Source organism: Mixophyes fleayi, chromosome 3 (assembly GCF_038048845.1).
Source record: "Mixophyes fleayi isolate aMixFle1 chromosome 3, aMixFle1.hap1, whole genome shotgun sequence".
Lineage (NCBI taxonomy): Eukaryota > Metazoa > Chordata > Amphibia > Anura > Limnodynastidae > Mixophyes > Mixophyes fleayi.
In genome coordinates, this window is record NC_134404.1 from 161,279,759 (window position 1) to 161,303,112 (window position 23,354).

Here is a 23,354-nt window from a genome sequence, read left to right on the forward strand (position 1 = left end):
TACGCACCGCTTACTCAAAAAATTTCACAAGAAATTCCCTAACAAACCCTTTTAGGGTGTCCACCCTTACAGCAGGTGGTATTGTAACGAAGTTACCTGTTCCATGTTCCAGTGCTGTTCTGTTTCGATCTCAGCACTTCCGAGTTGCAGGTCATATGATCCGCCTGTCAGGACGGGAATTTTGAATTTCCATCACTATTTAGACACTGCACTGACACACTGCCTGTGTCAATACAATGTTGTTGCTGAGCGTCTGACTCCTGCCTAACTGTTTTATATCACCACAGCGGTTATTCTTTGTCTACCAGTGGATTCTGGTCCCCGGGAGCTATGAGTAGAGTATTGTGATTATTTTAATTTTATGAGACGTCTATTGATGTTTACAAATATTGTATATTGTTATCGATATTTTAATGTTTAATGCATTTTATTAAATTTGGTGGATACAGCGCCCCTTTATTTGTTTGTGGTTGTTTTTTTCTAATAATTGACAGATCCAGATATCTGTTTTAAGGGAGCTGCGGTTCATCACCATACATTATTAATTCATGATTCTTAGCGCCTAAGATTTTTTGTATTTTGTTTGTATCTATCTGTTTATTGGGCTGCTTAACCAATTGTTTGCAATCTTGAGCTGTGTCACTTTATTGCATTATGTCTACCTTAAGATGTGTGGCTGCACGCACTGAGAGGAGACAGGGGTATTTAGGTTTGCCGCTGTCTTCCTCTGGTTCTGAAAACAAAGATCCTAATATTACAATGTATAAGTTATTTAACAGGTTAGAAACCCTCTGTCTGGCAGAGACTAGGCATTGGTATGACCAATTAACTTTACAGAAATATCTTGATGAGAAAATCATCCCGAGGGGTTTGTGGATATTTAAATCCGCTTCCTTTCAGGATGACTCCGATTTTGTCAAAGAATGGAATACCACCCTAGATAGATGTTCCTTTAATTTAATGAAACTTCTGGTACAGTATAGGAACAATAAGGTTCAAAATATAGAGGTGGAAATTGAAAAAATCCAAGCCTCCTTAAAAGATTTTGAACAGGAGGAAGGGTTTAAAGAGAGAGACCACAAAATAAACAAAAGAATAGAAGATTTTGAGAAGTCATTAATTCTACGGAAGGACAATAAATTACTAAGGGATAAAGACGATTATGTGAACGATAGGGTGAGATCCTACAATAGACAACCTAGGAAATGGTCTAGGCCAGGTAGATCCAGATATTCTGCTTCTAGGTCCCGGCCTTATAAGAACAATAGTAATAACAGTAATAATAGGAATTTCAGGAATTATTCTAGAAATACGTTTGGACCACCTTCCCATTCATATGATAAAAAACAAGCTTTCTCCTCTCCATACCATTCAGATGTAAATTGGAGAAAGCAAGATTGTCCCACTTTAGCTAGTGAGCAAATGAGAAATACCAATGGGGATTCTGATAGAGACAATCAGGAAAGAGTAAGGGAAGGAGCTAGACCCAAAGGGCTCAATAGAGAACCTATGCACACTTCAGTGGGTTCAGGAGGTGCTGACCCCCCTAACTCTAATATTGCATTACCATCCTCCTCCTCCTCTTTTTTAGGGAGTGGCCCCAATCCTCAAACTTATGCCCAAATATTCCAAGGAAGAGGTCCCTCACTACTAAAAAGAAACAGAGAGTTGGAATTAGAGGATGTAGAGGAGGAACTTCCAAATTCCACAAAAAACATACGTCGATTTTAAATAACAAGGGCATTTTCAATTTATCAAAGAAAAAACTATCAGAATCAGAATTGAGATTACTCAATAAGGGCTTAAAATTTGCCCCAGCATCAAAACCCAACCTTTTTAATTTGTTTGTAGACCTCAATAGGTATATGAGGGGCTTGAGTAGAAAGAGATATTTCGCTTATAAAGCTTTAAAGAAATCAAAAATGGAGGGTTTGCCTATTATTTTAGAATGAGATGATATGACAGCTCTTGACCATTTGGAATCTCTAAGAGCGGAAAGTACGATTGAAGACTCTCAGACTATAAGTTTGTTTGACATTAATGAGCCACAACCCTCCAAAAGATTTAAGAATTCTTCTAATTTTTATCCCTTGCAATTTAAGGGTCCATTTGTGGAGAGCTTTTATAAAACCACCATGAATGACTTTAGAAGTTTGTGTGAAAAAGCGGCAACTGAACCCCTAAAAGATAACTTGACTCCATCAGAGAGGAGGGCTATCAAAGATCTTATAACAGATTGTGATCTTATAATTAAGCCAGCCGATAAGGGGGGGGGGGATTAGTTCTTCAAGACAAGGACGATTATGTCCTTGAAGCAATGAGACAACTTAATGATAGTAGGTTTTATACCAGACTGGATTCCAACCCTACCTCTATATTTCAGCAAGAACTGTGTGTTCTTCTAGATTCGGCTCTTGCTAACAATGTGATTTCCAAAGATACTTATTGGTTTCTTTATGTTTCCCACCCGGTGATCCCGACTTATTATCATTTACCTAAAATCCACAAATCCCTTCACGCACCCCCAGGTAGACCTATTATTTCTGGTGTTGGGTCTTTAACTAGTAATTTATCTTTTTTTGTTGATGCACATCTTCAACCATTTGTTTGCTCATTGAGGTCGCACATTAAAGACACAGTGTCATTCCTTAAACTTGTGGAAGGTGTCCAATGGAAGGCCTCATACCGATTTTTAACATGTGATGTGGAGGCACTTTACTCCAACATTCCTCATAATAAAGGTATCGAGGCAGTAGCTAAATTCTTAACTTCCTCTAACATGGACATCTGTTTGTGCGACTTCATTTTGTCATCCATCTGGTTTATACTTCAACACAACTATTTTTTATTTGACACTCATTTTTATTTACAGACACTCGGCACGGCCATGGGGACCAGGTTTGCCCCGAGTTTTGCTAACCTCTATATGGGGCTCTTTGAGGAGCAGTACATTTGGGGGTCTGGATTCGGGGCGAGCCTGGTCCTCTATGGCAGATATATTGACGATTTATTTTTTATTTAGGATGGGGACGATATATCTATTTCTCTCTTTCTTGCACATCTCAATTCTAATAATTTTGGTCTACGTTTTACAAGTAGTTTTAGTACTTCAACTATTAATTTTTTGGATATCACATTAAAGATAAGCCATAATACTATTTATACTGAAACCTTTTCGAAGCCAATTGATGCTCATAGTTTTCTTCATTATAAAAGTGATCATTTTAGGCCTTGGAAGGATAATATTCTCAAGGGTCAATTTCTGAGGATGAAGAGAAATTGCTCAACTGTTAGTGATTTCAAAAAACATGCTGTCACAATTTATCAATCTTTTGTTGAACAGGGATATCCAACAAAAGTTCTACAACGAGCTTTGAACGATGTAGAAGATACTGATCGAGTTGAACTGATTAATCAAACATCCATGAATAAATTAAGAACAAAGAGAGATGATAGACCTTTAATGTTCACCACGCAGTATAATAGCTATGCCCGTCAGATTCGACATATCATTAATAAGAACTCTATGATCTTGATAGCCGATGACCTATTGAGTTCCTCCATTCCAAAGACTAATAATGTTGTTTTTAGAAGATCCCGCAACCTTAAAGAATTTCTATCGCCAAGTTTCTTTAATTCAAAAAATGTGGGTCAGCCACCAACTGATTCTTTGACAAGGAACTGGTTAACTGCCAGACCTAATGGTTTTTATCGCTGTGGCAGGAAAAAATGCCTTACGTGCTTGTCAGCAGACCACAAATGTGCTACTTTTGTTTCACATATGTCTGGAGAGAAATTTTCTATTGATAAAATACTGAATTGTCAATCTACGTTTGTAGTGTATTTGATTAATTGCCCATGTGGATTACAGTACGTGGGACGTACAATTCGTTCCGTGGGGGTAAGATTTACTGAACATCGCAGAAACATCCTTAAAAATGTTAAAACCCATAGTTTGTCATCACATGTTAACATCTGCAATGGTGGCTCTTTAGAAGGTCTCCAAATTAGAGCTATAGAACAAATCGCCATTACCCCGAGGGGGGTGACAGATTCAATCTTCTGTGCCGTAGGGAAGCTTACTGGATATTTAGACTAAATACGATAGTTCCTCATGGTCTAAATGACAGTATAGAACTGAACAATATTTAATTATATTTTTGAATGCTGTTCTTTATATATTTTTTATGTTAATTCCTAATTATAATGGCTGCACTGTGTGTGTAGAATTTATTATATAGTCTTATTGTCATCCTTTTTCCTGAGTGGAAATCTCTAGTTGTGCAGATCATTTCCTTTCTATATTGGTTTTATTCCTACGGATGTTTAACTGGCCGTACATCCTGAGGTAGACATATACATTTTTCCAAGTTACATTAATTGATAATCAAAACTGTTTGATTTTTCTTTATATATATATATATATCTATATTTATTTTTTATAGTTAGTTCACACTTAAGTTATATATTTTCATTATTACATGCCACTTACTAACAGCTTCCATGCTCTAGGTGGATCCTAGATAACTGGTCAGCGGAAGCTAAGCATGAAGAGGTTGGGTTATTTTTTGGATGGGAGACCTTCCCTCTGCAAATATCGGATCTAGTACCCGATATATGATATATAAATAATAACTAATTACAATTGTTTTTAGGCTTTTGTTATGCTATAATATCACTGTACTGGAGTCATACAGCTCAAGATTTGAATGGAATACATATATCTATTCTATATAAAGTTTTCTATGCAAGTGTATTCAGGTATCTATATATTAAATCTTACAAGATTGTTATTGTCATTTGTATACTTGACACAGTCTGTAGAAGTGTATATTTGTTTATTAGACATACCGTTGATGTCTGTTCATAATAAGCTCTACAAAGTTTCACCTGTACACTGCTCTAAACAAGGAACAATTGGAATCATGTTTCTATTGGCCAGTTTTGGTCATGTGCTTTACAAACTAGCATTAAATAGTGTGTGGATTCCCTAAGGACATTATACCTCTGATGAAACCGTGATTAAGACGTAGAAACGCGTCAGGATACCCTCTGCTTCTACTCACTATCTTTGGATATTTAATCCTTATGCCCCGGGGTACTTTACTGGACATTAAGCAAGTGGAACAAGTGGATTTTGAAAACTGCTTCCGTGGTGTCTCCATGAGCCTTTAAAGTGCTGGATCACTGTGTTTAAGGCTGTCACTTCTGTTGCTGCAGTTTATCTGCATGCTAAAGTCTAACTCGCCTGGCTGTTGATTATCTATACAAATCTGGAGAACCCACGTATGTATAAACCGCTTGCTAATTATTCATATCAAAGGACCTCTATTGTTCTTATTGGCTTTAGCGGCTATCTATACATTACGAGCACTAATAAAACCATCCAAATAGGAGAACTATTGGATTAGTGTTCATTATATCACTACTGCTGCGTGCTTAATTGGATCTGTTTGACAGGTGATTATCGCTGCACAATTGAGAGCACGTTACTCTCTATTGGCCAGATTATTGTGGGGTTTTTCTCCACTACACTGAAGGATTCTAACTGTTTTATATCACCACAGCGGTTATTCTTTGTCTACCAGTGGATTCTGGTCCCCGGGAGCTACGAGTAGAGTATTGTGATTATTTTAATTTTATGAGACGTCTATTGATGTTTACAAATATTGTATATTGTTATCGATATTTTAATGTTTAATGCATTTTATTAAATTTGGTGGATACAGCGCCCCTTTATTTGTTTGTGGTTGTTTTTTTCTAATAATTGACAGATCCAGATATCTGTTTTAAGGGAGCTGCGGTTCATCACCATACATTATTAATTCATGATTCTTAGCGCCTAAGATTTTTTGTATCCTGCCTTCTGTGTTTGCCGCTTTCTGTGAGTGTCTTTTTGTTGCTGGATCATCTGTGTACCGAACTTGGCTTGTCTGACTACGCGTGTACCCAATCCTAACCGGTCATTACTTCTGTGCCTGATTCATTGTACTAGATCCTTGTTAGCCTGTCTATTCTGTGTTACATTCATACACCTAATTCCAGGATATTCACAGTGGCTTAGTGGTTAGCACTTCTGCCTCACAGTGCTGGGGTCATGCGTTCAATTCCCGTCCATGGCCTTATCTGTGAGGAGTTTGTATGTTCTCCCTGTGTTTATGTGGGCTTGCTCCGGTTTCCTCCCACACTCCAAAAACATACTGGTAGGTTAATTGGTTGCTATCAAAATTGACCCTAATCTGTCTGTCTCTGTGTGTGTGTGTATATTAGGGAATTTAGATTGTAAGCTCCAATGGGGCAGGGACTGATGTGAATGAGTTTTCTGTACAGCGCTGCGGAATCAGTGGCGCTATATAAATTGATGATGATGATGATGATATTCATTACCTCTGCGTTATCTTTTGGGAATATCATCCTCCTTTTAAGCCTGTGTTATATCCTGAGACAGTCCAGGGGCAGCGACCAGCGAGTTCTCGGCAGCGAAGTTTAACCGGCCTTGCGGTGGTTCTTCGTGAACACCGTAGAACTCGTTAGACTCCGCGGCCCTGGTCTGCCAGTGTCAATTAGAGTTAGCACAGGTCTTTCTCCTGCAGAGCAGAACAGGCAGTCCTTTTACTATTTACAGAGTTCGTACTTATAGCACTGTAATTTTTCCACAAATTTCATTCATTATGCACCCCAAAAATCTTCTAACAGGTGAGAAAAGCTAAGGCCAATAAAGGAGAGGAGAACCTGCTAAGACACCAAGAGGGTGCACAGACAAACTAAAAAATGCAGTCCTTAATTAAACAAACATTAACAATGATCCCAAGCCAACCTAGGACATTGCTGACTGCAGCTGCCAGACTGCTTAGCTCAAAACCTGTTCCCTCTATTGATGGATCAGTCATCTCTGCTGATGGACCTGTCAGCTTGGAACCAGTCTCTTGTGTGTGCCTAAAGATTTGTAAATGGTTGGAGACGAGCCCAGCTTGCCCACCAGCAAGTAGGCATGGTATTGCATTGTAGAGGTGCTCCTACAACATTACACATTGCAATACTTCATCTCTGCGTGTATCTAAACAACTGTAAGTGGCTGGAGATTGGCCCAGCTTGGCCACAAATCTGAAGGAGGCATGTGATTGCATTGTGGAGGTGCTCCAATAACAGTACGTATTGCTATTGTTTTTCATCCCTGTGTATAGTAATAGAATTGTAAGTGGCCCAGCTTGACCACCAGTCTGAATGAGGCACAAAAATGCAATTTAGAGATAGTCGCAAAGTGTTTGTCAGGCGCCGGCTGGATCCCGGACGGACGCCCCCCGCTGATCCGCGCGTCTGATTGCCTAGCAACCAGACGCGTCACTTCCTCCCCGCTCGGCCGCCCGGCTTCTGTGCAGGAAGCGTTCCTGTTGCTAGGCAACGCAACGCCACATCTAGGAAGCACTACGGCGCTAATAATAGGATGGCGCTGAAGCTGATTGGGCACCTGTGTTATTTAAGCCTCTCTTGATCTCACCTCCAGTGCCAGAGTTTCAGGTCTACCTGTCCTCCAGCGTTTCCTGTGTACTTGTGATAACTTGTCTCCTGACCTTTGCTTGCCTCCTGATTATCTGCCATTTGCCTGTGACCCTTGTGACCCGGATTGCCTTGACTACTCTTTTGGATCTCCCTTCTGTACCATGCTGCCAGAACGCTACTGACCCGGCTTGACTCACCACCCCTTTGGATTCTCCCCGTGTACCTGCCTTGCCCGCACCATTGCTGAACCGGCCTGACTGACATTTCTCTCGTGCTTCGCTATCTGACTCGTGGAAGGACCGTGACCTGCGTGTTCCCTGCAGCTGAGTCCATACCTCCTTGCGGGGGTCCCTGGTGAACACCAGGGGCACGTTAGACTCCACACCTTCCTTTGAGTAGTGCCAACGATAGCAGGTACGCTATACTCAGTCGTGACAGTGTTTATATACAATTATATTCAATATATTATTTTCTATTCAAAAAAAAGTTAGTTTTTTTTCCTAACTCCTGGTTTCATGTGTTATAACATTGTGGGGGGGCAACAGTGACGGTCATCTGTTACTGCAAGTGTGTTGTTATGTGGCTTTATTTTGAGTCAATGTACCATACTATTAGTTCTTGGGAACATGAAGAAACACATACAGTGATTTCAAAAGTAGATGACAAAGACCATGAGCATGGTTTATAGACTATTATAGATTAAAAAGAAGAAAATACATAATTGGGTAAGGTGTTTTTTAAAAATACACTCATACAATTGGGGAAAAGGCAAATATTGAAATAAAGACACTATTTTTATTGAACAGCACTGGAGTCGTGATGCAGAATTAGAAGTGCATTATTTTTAATTGAAAAGGAGCTAATCCCAAGCATTTTCCCACAAGCTCCAATCAAATCTTGACCATCGGTCAAATCGTGACCAAATCTTGACAATTCTCTTCAGAACAAATACAGCATGCATGATTACGCTAGAAATCATTATAGCTCTGCACCATGTAACATATGAAGCACATATAAACAAAAGAAAAATGTTGTTCGGCGCTCTGAAACAAACAATATATAAATCACTATGTGTCGGTATATATATATATATATATATATATATATATATATATATATATATATATATATATATATATATATATATATATATATATCTATATTGGGCTTAAACTCAGCTGCCAGCGTCAAGGCATCTCCTGTAGGCAAGTCCCTAAGCTAGTGATAAAAATTTATATTCAGGGTGTCACATTTAAAACCTTCCCCTGAACCTATATCTTAAAAAGCATGCAGCACCTGGAGGAAGTGGTCAACTCCCAGAAAAACAAACTAGAAAATAGTGAAAGAGAAAAAGACATGCTTCTTTAAATTAATGAAATGTGTACAAGTGAACAAAATCATTTGAGGTGACAGCTAATGACAAATGAGACCATTGTGCATGTCCAAACAAAAGAAAAATGTTGTCCAGCGCTCAAAAACAATATATCATCATCATCACCATTTATTTATATATAAATCACTGTGTCAGTATATACATAAAGGAGATTTTTGTGCACAATACAGCTATATTGGGTTTAAGCTCACCTGCCAGCTATGAATTATATGATTTTATTCATATGAAGCATATGTCAAACATTCTAAAAAGGAAACACCCATATTGATTGACACGCCCAACAAAAAGATTTTCATGGTGTACATAAAAGTTGTCCTGACTACGCATTGCTGGATCACAAAGTTTAAGTATAAATTATGAGGGCACCATAACCAAAGTGATAATTTCATCTGGCTGACATACAGTGCAGTAACAAAGTGTACAAGTTATCAATCATTTGTTTTTGGGTTGCAAATGGAATTTATGAGTATATTTAAAATAGCATACATTATAGTACTGTATATTGTATTTTTTTTCAAACCCAACAGCAAGCCTGTCTGCCTGTGTAGTATATTGGACACGGTGACCAAGATCAGCTGTACTGGGGATTGGAGAGGGTGTATTTCACCTTTTGATACAGACATGTATGGTAGCTGGCACATGTGGGTGCTGAACTTCCTGCAACATGGAGTGAGATACTTTTTAAATGTAACTATAAAATACTGGATAAAAAAGCAATGTTGTTACTAACACTTTCTTTTCTATAGCCCCTTGCATTTATCATCTGACGTGAGAGATTAAGTACAGACACTAGAGTATTCAGCTGCACATCATGGACATTGTTACTATAAAGTATGAAATGCAAAACAATAGGCTCTTATTATGTCTTTTTTTTTCCTTTAGTGGGTGGCCATGTGTTAGCCATATACAGGAGTGTAGACTATTATATACAGTATATGGTATTATAAAATATTGCAGGTACAGTATATACACATACACAGTATATAGATGTCTGTACAGCTTACATATCAAAATCAAATAGATTTATGCATGTTGTGAGTATACAGTAGTTTAGTGGTGTATAGTCAGGAATTAAATGGTTATATTACAGAAGTTATTTAGTGCAGCATACACGTAAAGTAATAGTAAAGACAAACTATATGTTCCAGTATACAGAAGCCATAAAATGCACACAATACAGTACTGTACTGCATTCAAGATTTGTATGCAGCTGGGATGAAGTAATCCAGATGCCCTACAGAATAATAAGAACTTGAACAGTCGGTACTCTGCAGCCAATGAGAGTACCCGCATTTGGTTATAGGCCTTGCAAATCATGTTAACAATCAACAGAGTTTGCCTCACAGCTAAAGGGTGTTCTCAATCCATAGCATTAGGCCATTGAAAGGTCCCCACAGGTTGGTATGGTTCACGACATTGTACATTGCCCCGCATAGGAAAAAATAATTGCTTCCCCCAGCTGACTCATACGCATCCTTATAAATAGGTCTATAATGTTGATACCTTATGAACACTATATGGACCAAAATATTCAGACGCTTGACCATTACACCAACAGGGATTGTAATGACATTGTATTCAAATACATATACTTTAATATGGAGTTGGTCCCCTTTTTGCAGCGATAACAGCTTCCACTCTTCTTGGAAGGCTTTCCACAAAATGTTGGAATGTTTCTGTGGGAATTTGTGCCCATTCGTTCTGTAGAGCATTTATTAGTTTAAGCCAGGGTTTCCCAAACCCAGTCCTCAGGGCTCCCTAACAGTGCAGGTTTTCTGGATCACATGTGACATAATTAGAACCATCTGTGGATCTGTTACAATGTGTCAGTCACTAATGACTACACCTGTGCTCCAGCAAGGAGATATGGAAAACCTGCAACTCTTAAGCAATGGAATCAGAACAGCATTGGCAACTTTTACACACCATGCGCCTTAGCAGTCGTTGACCCTGCTGTGATTTTACGTGGTCTTCTGCTTCCTGGCTGAGTTGCTGTTGAGCCTAAACGCTTCCACTTTCTAATAATATCACTTACAGTTCACCGTGGAATATCCAGGAGGAATGACATTTCACAAACAAAGATGGCATCCTATCACATTACCACGCTTGAAGTCACTGAGCTCTTCAGAACGACCCATTTTGTATCACAAATGTGTGCAAATGGAGACTGCATGGCTAGCTGCTTGGTTTTACATTGGGTCTGATTGAAAAACCGTGATTCAATAATTAACAGGTATAGCCAAATACTTTTGTCCATATAGGGTATTACTTTAGAAAAGAGGACATAGTACTTCTTACAATCCTACTATTTAGGACTCTACACCTTGCGCACAAACAACTATTTCTGCATCTTTTATGTATGATTGCTATGTATTACATGCCTAACGGAGAAGATATGGCAGAAATTGCAGTCCCCATAGATTAACATGAGTACTATGTTTTGCAATGCATGAAGCTTTGCATTGCGCAAATAGGCAACACCATCCTGAGATGGCATACCTGTCTTTTCCTATAGGATTCTGCTTAAGCCCCTATGGCTTTGCATAATCATTTACACTGGAAGTGCTGTGCGCACAGCACTTCCTTCTTTTACCGGTTACAGTAAGCTGCCAGTAATCAGAAGAAAAAAAAAACCTTTGCTCCAGAGTGGTCACTTCGCCCGGGCGCTGAGTAGCACCGGCATGATGTATTTCAGCAGTGCATAGATATGCATCACTGCGATTTGCAGCAATGCATATTTAGTGGCACCACAATAATTTTAGAGACCAAAACACAATCTTCACCGCTGCAAGGAACCGCAATCATAAAAAAAAAAAATATTTATTTTACCCAGACTATTCTGCAGCTTTGCAGAAACAGGGCCGTGAAGACATTGAATATTGTGAAAGGAAAATATGTTCTTTAATACAGAAGACGCACAGGCATGGATGGAGCGGTTGTAGATGCCAGAATCAGTAGTCTCTTTTTGAGCAGCCACAATATCCTTCTGAAGACAGCAACTTAGATGGAGTCTACTTTATATGCTATAGTATTGCTAGTTATGGCTTTGGCCTACACAGGCATTATTTCTCTCCTGCTCTTTCCCCAATACCAAGTGCTACAATGGATATACAAAACAGACATGCTATTCGGCAGATACGAGTGGCAATGGTGGTGGGGAACAGAAGTAATGATTGAGACATTGTCTAACGTGAAGATTATATCATGTAAGATGAGTGACGCCAAACCCCTCCCAATAATAGAAGCTGCCAGATAGCACTCTTCTGGAGAATCATTATGGAAATAACAGAAGCCATTATAAATCACTGAATATTTAACACTTGTGCTGCTCAGACCCAGACAGTGTGGGCTGCAACAAAGGCTCACATATGAGAAGCATATAGAACATCTACCTGAATACAACAGGACAAAGGTGACAAGTTAGCCAACGTCCTGGCAGAAAAAGAAAAATGGTCTACACTACATTAAAAACTAGCAATGCACTTATCGAAGGTGGCTAATGGTCACCATGGGCAACTAAGTCAGGCCTATCCAATAGGTTTATTGTCAATAAGTGCCTACAGTGAATCTCCAGTCTGGTCTTCAAACAATACTGCCATCCTATGGAAGTTACATGAAGTAAATCACTAATTACCCAGTTATTTATTTTGGTAGACATTATTTGTATGACTAACCCTCGTACAACTTCTGTGATTTGACAACAGTTACAAAAGGGCATAGGAGACATTGAGGAAACCAATTGCACACAGCATGTTACTTATCTATAAACAAAAGAATAGCTTTAGTGGGGATTCGTAATGCCAGCAAGAATGTGCCTTGTTTTATTCTCTATTGAGGTCATGCCACAAGGGTTATGTATTCAAGTACTGGATATACTAACTACAACGTCAGACTAAAATGTACAATTCCTAAAAAGTATATGTACAGAGGAGTATTATTTAAATGTAAATGTATAATTTTATTCTTGTTGCAGAAACTTCAATAATGATTCTGCAAAAGTCTGTGTGCAGAGCTTACTGCACTTTGAATACATTATTTTTGACTACCCCATAATCAGATTTTCTCCAAAAATCCCACTGTTCGTTTGAGTAATGGATGATAACCGCCACTCACAATACAGCAGCTTGGGAGCAGTCAAGCCATATGAACTATTACCCTTGAGCATACGACATGTCTTTTGTGGTCTGGATGAACTGAAAGTGGTAAAGATTACATTTACTCAGATCTCAAAGTTATTGATCTGTACAGAGCATATCCAGCATGTTTTGCCATGTACATGACAAAATCAAGTAGGATACTTTGAGGTCAGAGGATCTTGAGTGTTGTAAAAATAAATAAATGTCAAGGGCACAGCCAATGGTGTAGGCTCTGTAAAATGCTTTATCAAACTCTAAAAGTGAGTGTTTGGGATAGAAGTTACAACTGGATTTAAATTGGAGGATGGATGTGGCCTAGCCCAACCATAAAATGCAATGTTAAAATAGATCTAATGAGAGTGTGTGGAGCACAGTTCCCATTAGATATCATTCCAGATAACGTCTGGGTCTTTGATGAGCCACAAGAGTACAATAACTAATAATTAAGCCACATCAGTGTAATTTTAAGCTATTGCCCTGCTGAAATGTAATTTTATTTCCCAAGTCCCATGCATAAAAGGTTTGTGCCAAGATTGGACTATAACTTACACAATTCATTTTGCAGTTGCTTTTTTCTGAAGCAGCGAATAATTCCCATAGCATTATGCCACCATGTATGTTAGAAGAAAGATGGTAAGCAATGTTAGGCTTGCTCCACTTTCCGGCATTCTAGGTGAGATTTCATGCACGTTTTTGTCACAATCCCATAAAGTGCAGAATTGTAAAGTGCCTGAGCCATTGTCCTATATGGACAGTCTTTCCCATTCTTACCATGGAAGACTTGGCAAGAGTGGCCTTATTGATCTGGGTGGTCTCCACAAGTTCCATTCTCACACAAAAGAGTTGTTTTGGAGGGCAGCCTGTTCTAGGCAATTAAATCTTTCTAAACAAATTCACTTTTGCTATATTGATGGGACAATAAAGTGCTCCAGGGTATATTAAAAGTCTTTGAAATCGTATTATGTGTATCTTTGTAATGAAGCTAGTCTGGAAGTTCCCCAATGGTGGGAACTATATTTCTATTTGTTAAATCAATTGGAAAACTAATTGTTCATAGGTGGACTCCAAATCTATGTGATTTATGAAGGTGTATATTAGTCAACAGGTGAACACACTTATGAAACTACATATGGTCTGTTCTTTTTAGATTATTTTCTGTTCAGAGGTAAGAATTTCAGAATAATTGAATTCCGATTTCATGATGTAAATGTGTGAAAAGGAGGCAAATACTTTCCATAGCCAATTTAAAGTATACATTTCCAATCTTAAATAGGGGCTAATTTGTACTGGCGATTTTTACATGAATGCATATTGTTGCGTCTTTTCTGGGCAAGCAAAATAAGGCAAAAGTTGGGTAGCTTTCCTAGAAGGTTCATGATCACAGGGTTTTGTAAGTACACTACTTTAAAACAAATGGGAGATGAGATGACATTATTAGGACAAGTGTTGTCCCAGTAGCATTGCCTAAGCAAAACTGTAGACATTGGAAATTAAATAAGTATCTTAATACAAAACAAAATGGGTTGACCACAATTAAAAGGGAACACCATTTATTTTTTTCAAACTTGAAAACAAAAAATAAAAGAAAACAAAAACAGCAGATGGTCACAACAATTTAGTCATTTTCAAAACCACACAAAACTGTAAGTACAAAAGCACCACTAATTATTGCTGTATAAAATGGCATGGAAAAAAAATCATAAATGCACAGTAAAAAAACAAAACATTGCTGTATGCACAAGACTTTTAGTTTCTTTTCTTAAAAGCAATAAAAGTAGATATGTAAAATAGCCTCAAACACACCCACTAACGCTATTTTTTGATATTTTTATAACTTGCAGACAATGAGAAAAATCAAATCAGCAAAGCATGAATATGAACAGGAAAATGTTCATGTACATTATATATATGTAAAAGTTAAACTACCGTAGTCCTAAAAAAATTAGCATTTACAAAATACTTGAGAAAAATATTTTTTTTTTCTTAAAATTCTTCAAGAGGTACGTAAAATCAACGAAAATTTTCCATGACCAGTTTATTCTTTCTTGTCGCCCGCCGCTTCAGTTTTCTGTGCCTGTGCGATAAAACAAAGAGAATCAGGATTATTCCTTATAGAGTTGTTGCAGACCTCCACCCCTAGTTCCTACTCATTTCTGTTTACTAAAAAAAATGCTTCAGTAAGAACAGCCCTATTCTACGCAAACTTGGATGAAACTTACTATAGTTTAAGTTTACAAACCCAAGAAGCCTTACCTGAAAACTTCGTTTCCACACAGAAACTGCACCACACTACTAGCTTTCTATGCACTGCACACAAAAACATGATCTACCGTACCCTTAACTTTCACTGTTTCAATCTGCCCTTTTATTGACAGTGTGCTGGGCAGGGCACCTCTGGATGTGGAAACATTAACAGTTGAGCGAGAGATGCGAATCTGTAATATTATGGGCAATAAAAAGAAGCATTATGAACATGCAATCAATGGCTGTACGACTGTATAAAACACCACCACTGACTCATCTATGAAATGTACCTCATCAATTCTATTTTCACCATTTTCAGATGGTGCAGTACCTTCCTTTCCAGCTTCTTGTTTTTCGTCCTTCTTCCCTTTAGCACCTTTGTTTGCCTTTGTTCCTGGCTCCTTCTTCATAAAAAAATATAAGATATACACAATATGTAAACACACATTTTTTTGCAAAAAGTATCAACTACATAAGAAACTTTAAGTTACCCAAGAGACAAAAAAATGACAGTAATTTCCAGAGTGTAGAGGTGTGAATATAATGTCATGCAACAAGCCAGTCCAGAACAGATGCCCAATTAAATAATACCATACAGTCAAATAGCAAGTATGCATAGAGGGCAAAAATTCAATGAGCTCTTGTCATAACCCCCAATAAATTAATAATATTCATATTATGGATATTTATATCCATATTATTGCCCATTATATGGATATAATGGGCAATTATTATTATTTATTAATTTTTATTTATAGGGCGCCACTAGGTGTCCATAGCGCCGTACAGGGACAAACAAAATTACAATACGAGGAGACAGCACAGTAAACAATAAGCACAGTAACTCAGTGAGCTCAAGGCACAGCTAAAGGGGCGGGGGAGGGGAAGGTCCGCCAACGACGGAGTCCAAGAGGGATGGCAGGGAGACTCTCAGAGGGGAGAGGAGGGAGCGAGAGGGGACAGAGGGAAGAGGGTCCTCGAGGAGGAGGGCTAGGTAGCTGGAGAGCAGAGTTAAAAGTGGTGAAGACAGGAGGAGAGATGGCCCTGCTCAAAGGAGCGTACAATTTAAGGGGTGGCAATGGATAACCCATTGCCATCTTAAAATGTCAATTGATTTGAGTCACAACAGAAATATAACTAGGTGCCTCAGATTATAACACATTTGTCTTAATCACGCTACTTGTAAGAGAATAAAAGAGGGAAGGAGAAGGAGAGCGGCTTCACCTTGGCTGCAGCTTTTTTTGGTTTTGCTTCAGGTTTAGATGGGGCAGGTTTCTAAAAAAATAAGACGAAAATATTCATATAACACACATTAACCATAAAATTATTAAATTACTACAATAGCAGCATGAAAAGATTTATACCAATTTTTCCTACACAATGTAGGAAGTTGTTACTTTTGTACAGTATCCATATTTCTTAGTTTGAGAGTTTGAAGGATGACCCTTACCATACATAGATAAAATTATGTGAGTTTCTAATTAATTTAAAGTGCTTATAGCCCTAGACATTTGTTGAGTCAGGAGAAATATACACTGCATAAAAACCTTATTAGGGTTTGTTCACATACATGTTTGCAGAAAAATAGATGAAAGGGGACCTATTTTAAATTAATAAAACAAATCTCAGTGGACAATAGAATTCATGTTAGCAACATTCCTAAATTAGATTTTACAGTCAAATGGAAATATGAAATAACTTTAAAATAGCAAGATCAAGACAAAATACATTCTAAAAAAATACTTACTGATGACAATCTTGCTGATCTTCTGGTTGGCTGGGAGACATTGAAAAAAAAAATAATAAATATGTGTTTTTCTGTAGATACTTATACCATGCAGTAAAGTAGTATGTTTTTGCTAAAACAATAATTGAGACTAAAGAAACTTTATGTATATACATAACCTAAGGCTGGACAAATTCTAAGAGCCAGGTACTAAACGCGGCTAGGGAAAAACTACTACGAACGACTAACTAATTTTGTTTAACTTCTGAGTAATTTCTAACGTTGTCAATGGATGAACATATCTCCTATCCGCTGTTAATGAGCTTCTCAGCCACAAACATCTGAATTTGCTACAATCGATGTATTCTACAATTTTAAACGGAGCTTTAAAATTTTAGGACAACTCATATCGCATCTAATAGAATGAAATGGAAACCCACAAAGGTACTGTGTGGGTTGTGTTTGTATTCTTTTCATTTTAAGATACAAGACTAAAGAATACATAAGCATTGCAAGCCCTACTGAAAAGTGCAATTATGGTGATATAGATATATAACAAACAAATTGAAGTTTCTATTATTAACAAATTAATGGTGGAAAACACTAATGTGTGTTGCCCGACAGGCACACATTTATGATGTCATTGCACACCCCACCCAAATGTAAAGAAAATATGCAAGTCTACAAAGAAATGCTGATCAAGAAAAGCAGATCTGTAGAATAATGCAAGTTATTGCCTTTTTTAAAAAAAATCTAATTGGGTAAGGTGTAGCAATACATTGAACTAAAAGTAAGTTTTATTATATGATAATTTTATAAACATGCAAAATGCTTTTGTTTGCAAGTATACAAATTTCAGAAAAAGTAGACAACATATTATAACCATATTATTATAGAGAAAGTTTTTTCATTGTTTGCATATCACCAAAAAGAGGACTGAATTTTGGGAGGGTAATCAGTAACAATAGTCCATGGCGTTGTACAACCTCTTACAAGAAAGATGGAATTTTGCTTTCGCACCCAGTTGCCCGATGTGGCTCCCATGCATGCCCTCTACCCTCTCCCAATAAAAGTCTGTACATTTTAAAAGTCTGCAATTAAGCTATTTTCTTTATTAAAATAGTATTTTAATGTCCTTCACTTCCTGGTATACTATAATGGGCACAGAATGATGTATCTTGGAATACTACAGGCTGTGTGATGTGTTGACACATGCTGGTATAACATTAGCCACTGAATACTGTCATGGGCACAGGCTGATATAATGCAGGGGCAATCATGAGATAATGAACCCTAGAGACATGATTCATGGGGCACGGGAGACATACAGATAAACGATGGGACGTAGATGCAGCAGAAAAGATAAAAGAAATAAGGGGCGAGTGCAACAAATGGAACAGACATGAGGGAAAAGAAAGATGAGCGAAAACACAGTGGTGCACACAATGGAGCATATTTATTGTGAACCACATTTTAAACCCAATCAATTTCACACCTTGTAACAAAGATAAGGAATGAAATAACATGACTATTTATTAAAGTTCTTCTTTTGAAACAGCAGTAACAAAAAACTGCTATTCCTGTGAAGTCCTGTCTCCTATGTCCTCTATGGCAACTATCGCAGAGAGGCCACCACTGCGATAGTGACCAGAGGGGAGAGCAGGTAGATGTGGTGAGGGATCCTAAGATCCCTCACCGCAATGCTCTCCCCATAGGCTTCAACGGCTAACGGGCTTCTTTGATTTTCAGAACTTGTTAAATTGCGCTAAGTAGCAGTCCCCATAGGCATTTATGGGGACTGCTTTTGAGTTAGAAGAAAGAGGCAAAGGATCATATACTGTAGATATCTGTCCTATTAATAAATTTCAACTCTACTTTTAAAAAAAAAAAAAAAGAAGAGGGATTTTTATGTAAAAATGGATTGATAAATAGGTCCCATAACCTCTAAAAGACAAGTCCGGTATTCCACCATAAAGCAATGACTAGGAGCTGAATAATCAGGCAAGTGAGAGGATTATTTAGCTATACAACTAGCAGAGACTGACTGACAGCTCTGGTCCAGTGTGAAAACAGCACAGCAGGCTTAACGGGGCACTGAGAAACAGGAATTATATACTTACCTCTTGTTTAGTTACTTTGCCAGAATCCTTGGCTTCGGCACCCTCTGGAGACTGTAATAGAAGAAAGACTATGAATAATCAGCAATATTAAGATGTCAAAATTAGGTGCACCTACACCACACCTACACATTCTGTTTTCAGGTCAAATTACAATAAAACAACAACAAAAAAAATAGATTTTTTTTATTTTGCATTTATTCAGGAATGCATACAAATGAAAGAATGACAAGATTTGCCCTAAAGACACAAGTAAAAAAACCCCAAAACAAATTCCTCAAAAACAAAATCAGCAGCATGTAGGGTGTGAACTGCTTCATAGTGTTCTATTTCGAATGTTTGACAAAATGACAACAACGTTTAAAAAACAAAACCACAACATTTATCAATTCTTTTATCAGACTGATGCACATTATACAATGCTTTGCACCCCCCACCCATAGGTATCCTTGATCCTTTCTGCATACTTAGTCATCTCACGGTTTGTTGCACTTTGGGAAGCAATATGCTTGCGTGCCCCTTTTCTTAGTGGTACAGATAAATGGATGATTAAATAAAATTTCTTCACAAACCAACAATTTGAAATTCATCTAATCAAATGGAGGACAGGAAGTGTTTACTAATACTGCCATAAATACAACCCTGCACGCACCACTCCCAATAAAAAATAAATGCTACTTCAGAAGCAAAAACTTAAATATAAATCGATATACACTGCATTTATTATCTAGATTATCCCCAAAAACGAAATCTAAACCTGGCAACAGCTTTAGAACTACCTCCTATTTAACAGCTAACCTTTGCTATAATACATTTGCTATTATTTTTAGCTGGAGAAAACAAGAATCTGCATTAAAACTATACCGAGTTCAACAACTGCCCACAATAGCTCCCGATACTTGAAATAGGACTCATATCCTAACCTCCTGGTTAGCAAGTAGAAGCCTACTGTTGCGGTCATTTGATAATTTATTTTATTTTTCAGAGTGTCAGGATTTTAACAACCTGACACTCCAAAGCAACATCTGTAACCATGGAATCAAATTGGACTCCACGGTTGTGTTTTTAAAAACCAACTGCTTAGCAACCTGTGCTTTTGCATGTTAAGTAAGCAATGTGAAAGTGAAGTCCTATTTCAAGCATCCAGTTATTCAGGTAAGCTGCTACATTGTTAATTTTTGGGTAGAACTACCCAATAAAGTAAAGTGCAACAGGTTCTTAGTATAAAAAGATAATGGTTTACATACAAATAATCATTGATACATTGAATAACAGAACATTGGTAAAAACCACAGTATTTTAGCGGGAAAACAAAATTAAGCGTAATAATCTATTCCTACAACATAACACTTCTCTGCTGGCTGTGTAAAGTCAGTATAAAAACATGGTATGTTTTACTATATAATTTGCATACAAAAGAACTAATGGGTTTCACATTGGTTCAAAGCATTGCTTGGGTGGAAAATTTTACTCAAATTGCAAAAAAAAAATAGACTTTAAAAGAATTCCATGCCCCAGCAGCTGATTTTTTTAGCATGTGCTGAAAATGTTGCAGTCCTAGGAAACAATGAAAAGAATATGGTGTACAACTAACAATCACACATAGCTAGAAAAGCCTAGAGCCGAGCCTCCATTGTTTAAATGGGCTATTTAAAAGGTAAAAAAGGAATATACCTGAACTACTTTAAATTAAGTTTTCTAGTGAATGACACTGTTAGACTGTTTCAAAGTGCATGTAAACAGAATTATAAGCAACTAGCAGTTAGATAAAATTAATGTGGTCAAAACATAGGCTAAATCTATTAAGTGAAAATTAGATTTCACTTTCTGATATACTGCATAGAAACAGTAAGATTACAAGTGTAAATTTAAACCACTTTGCCCAGGACCGAAGCAAATACCTGTGGATATAGATTCAATGACAGCACTATTTACAAAAACATTATGAAAGGTGCAATATAATGCAAAAGGCAGTCACATTCCACAATAACGGCTCACTATTTTTGAAAAAAAATTCTATACCCCATGCTAGCTAACCATCTATTCATATCAGAAGCCTTCAAAGTGTCCATATATACGTAGACAATAGAAAATAAAATAAAAAGCAGGTTACATTATAAAAAAAAAAAAGTTTTAAAGGCCAAAAAAAATTACCAAAAAAAGTTATAAAACAAAAAAATAGTGCAATTCAAACATAATAGCATAATAGTTTCCCGGTTCAAATTCAAAAGGGTGACAGATGTTCCTATCTGAGGTTTAAAGAGGATGGTTAACAAAAGAGTAAGTTTCATCCCTCCTCAAACACATGTGCCAGCAGTTTTGCGCCAAATGATTAGTTTTCAAAGACTCACTCAATCTGGGTGCAATAAAATACTATAACTAAATATGAAAAGAGCACCATGTGAACATTAGTTTCTTGATGTTTATAGATTTTATATGCAATTACATAACTGATATGACGACATATTTTAATTGATCTTTATAGATTAAAGTCATCCATATTTTAGGAACTGCTACATACAAGCAACATAATAAATATATTGATAGGCAAATGTTTTAAGTGTGGAAATAACTTCATTTTAAAAATAACTTTACATGTGTTACAACATTCCCTGGACTCACCACGCTGCACAATTACAAGATTTACATTTTGGGCTCTGAATTTTTAAGAGTTCTTGGCAAAGAACGTGTAAGTTTGTGTATTCACATTGAAAACTTTTGATAAGAGATACATAAAATGGCCTGCCTAACGTGATAAGGCTGACATGTAAACGGCAAGGCAGTGCTCACAAGACTGCCAAGTTACAGTCACAAGTTCAACACATTATGAAAATAATTTCCATTTACACACGCACAGACTTTCCAGGAATGTGGGAGATAACAAAGCCATGAAACACATAGTCCAATCCTTCAGACAGAGCGTAGACCCATGGAGCAGAGGCCCACGAGTACCCACACTGCTAGTGTGACTCAGTGAGCTCCAGAAACATGGACGTCACCGTTCTCCGCTCTTTCCATGAGCCGTCATTGAGCATGGCCAATAATGAATAAAGATCAGGGTAGAGGACCCAACCTCCTACATACAAGACCCGCGAAGAAAGCGGGTTTATAAATATTTGGTACGTAAATTAAGACTGTAGTTAAAGATAAGGGCGGGGGGACAAAGAAATAGCATTGTGGAGACAAAAAACGCGCGGTAACGAGGTGACCATCTGCAGACAAAGCAGGAAGAGCGCATTGTAACAGGATCACAGGAATGGATAATGAGCAAAACCATGCACCTAATGTTATCGATATGAACGGCCTCACCTTTCTTTTGGGCATTGTGGTCCGGGGATGAAGGCCTGGCCTTGCAGCTGGATGAGGAAGCTGATGGGTATGGTGCTGTAAAGGAAGCGCAGTGACTGAAGCCTCACTGCCGCTTTCCGCACAACTACAGTCTCCCCCTCTCCACCTCCAATCCTGGCTCGTTCAGTGATGCAGTGCTCTGATTGGAGGAAGCTAGTTTACAAATTTTACAGGTCACGCCCACCTCCAGTATATGCCGCCTAAAACCGCGTCGTAGATGGGCGTGGTACACACAAATATGACAGCGGTGATTTACTATAGCCCACACCTCTCGCCGTGCCTCCACCTACCACTTACAATGGACCTATAGAGAGGCAACACTGGGCGCGGCTTCGACAGTTCAAATGTGAGGCAGTGGGCGTCATATGCTTGATGTCAGCTTCTTGCCGTGGCGGTTTAGTTTCTCTCCAGCCGTTGGGTTTTGGGAAGCGTGGCGCACGCTCCGCCTCTCGGCGCAAATTGGCTGTTTATATTTGAATTGTATGGCCAGCGCGATATTTTTTCTTTGGTGGCAAACCGCCATTTTATAGCAGAAACGGAAGCGACAGAAGCTCGTTTTGTGTTTAATACTCGTTCAAAATGACGGGTTATGATGGTTCTCGGCAGTACTGTTAATTTAGCATCTGTAGCGTAGAGCACATGTAATGTGCAGTCGCGTTCTAGGCTACATTTATGGAAACGTGCATTACAGGAAAACAAATCGTATTTGTTATCTTGGTTCTAAGCTGCGGTAATGTCACAAGAGAGTTTGTGAGGGCTGTATTGTAATATGAATGGATTTGCTATTATATTTCTGAGAATTTGTTTAGTCTTTACCACTTTGTTCATCCACATATGCATCCAAACTACGTTGCAGATGGAGACAGTACGCGATCAATCACTTTGAAAGT

At 37.9% G+C, this 23,354-nt stretch overlaps 1 protein-coding gene across 5 annotated transcripts; it reads right to left on the minus strand.

Moving 5' to 3' along the window:
• Positions 1-14,562: 14,562 nt before the first annotated feature.
• On the minus strand, positions 14,563-22,697 carry HMGN3 (high mobility group nucleosomal binding domain 3). Of its 5 annotated transcripts, none has more exons than XM_075202678.1 (7): positions 22,426-22,697; positions 19,120-19,170; positions 17,021-17,050; positions 16,498-16,548; positions 15,564-15,674; positions 15,365-15,464; positions 14,563-15,103 (listed from the first exon to the last, which is right to left on the minus strand). In XM_075202678.1, exons 1-7 carry the CDS (start codon positions 22,438-22,440, stop codon positions 15,090-15,092), a joined length of 372 nt encoding a protein of 123 aa, XP_075058779.1. In that variant the 5' UTR covers positions 22,441-22,697; the 3' UTR covers positions 14,563-15,089. The 5 variants fall into 5 exon arrangements, with proteins under 5 accessions (XP_075058779.1, XP_075058777.1, XP_075058778.1 ...); XM_075202676.1 differs by having other exon boundaries at positions 15,283-15,464; positions 15,564-15,677; positions 22,426-22,655; XM_075202677.1 differs by having other exon boundaries at positions 15,564-15,677; positions 22,426-22,646.
• Positions 22,698-23,354: the final 657 nt, after the last annotated feature.

Coding starts and splice junctions, on each gene's coding strand:
- HMGN3 (XM_075202676.1), bottom strand. Junction 16,549..17,020: donor GATCAGCAAGATTGTCATCA/GTAAGTATTTTT, acceptor TTATTTTTTTAG/AAACCTGCCCCATCTAAACC. Junction 15,465..15,563: donor GTGAAAATAGAATTGATGAG/GTACATTTCATA, acceptor ATAATATTACAG/ATTCGCATCTCTCGCTCAAC.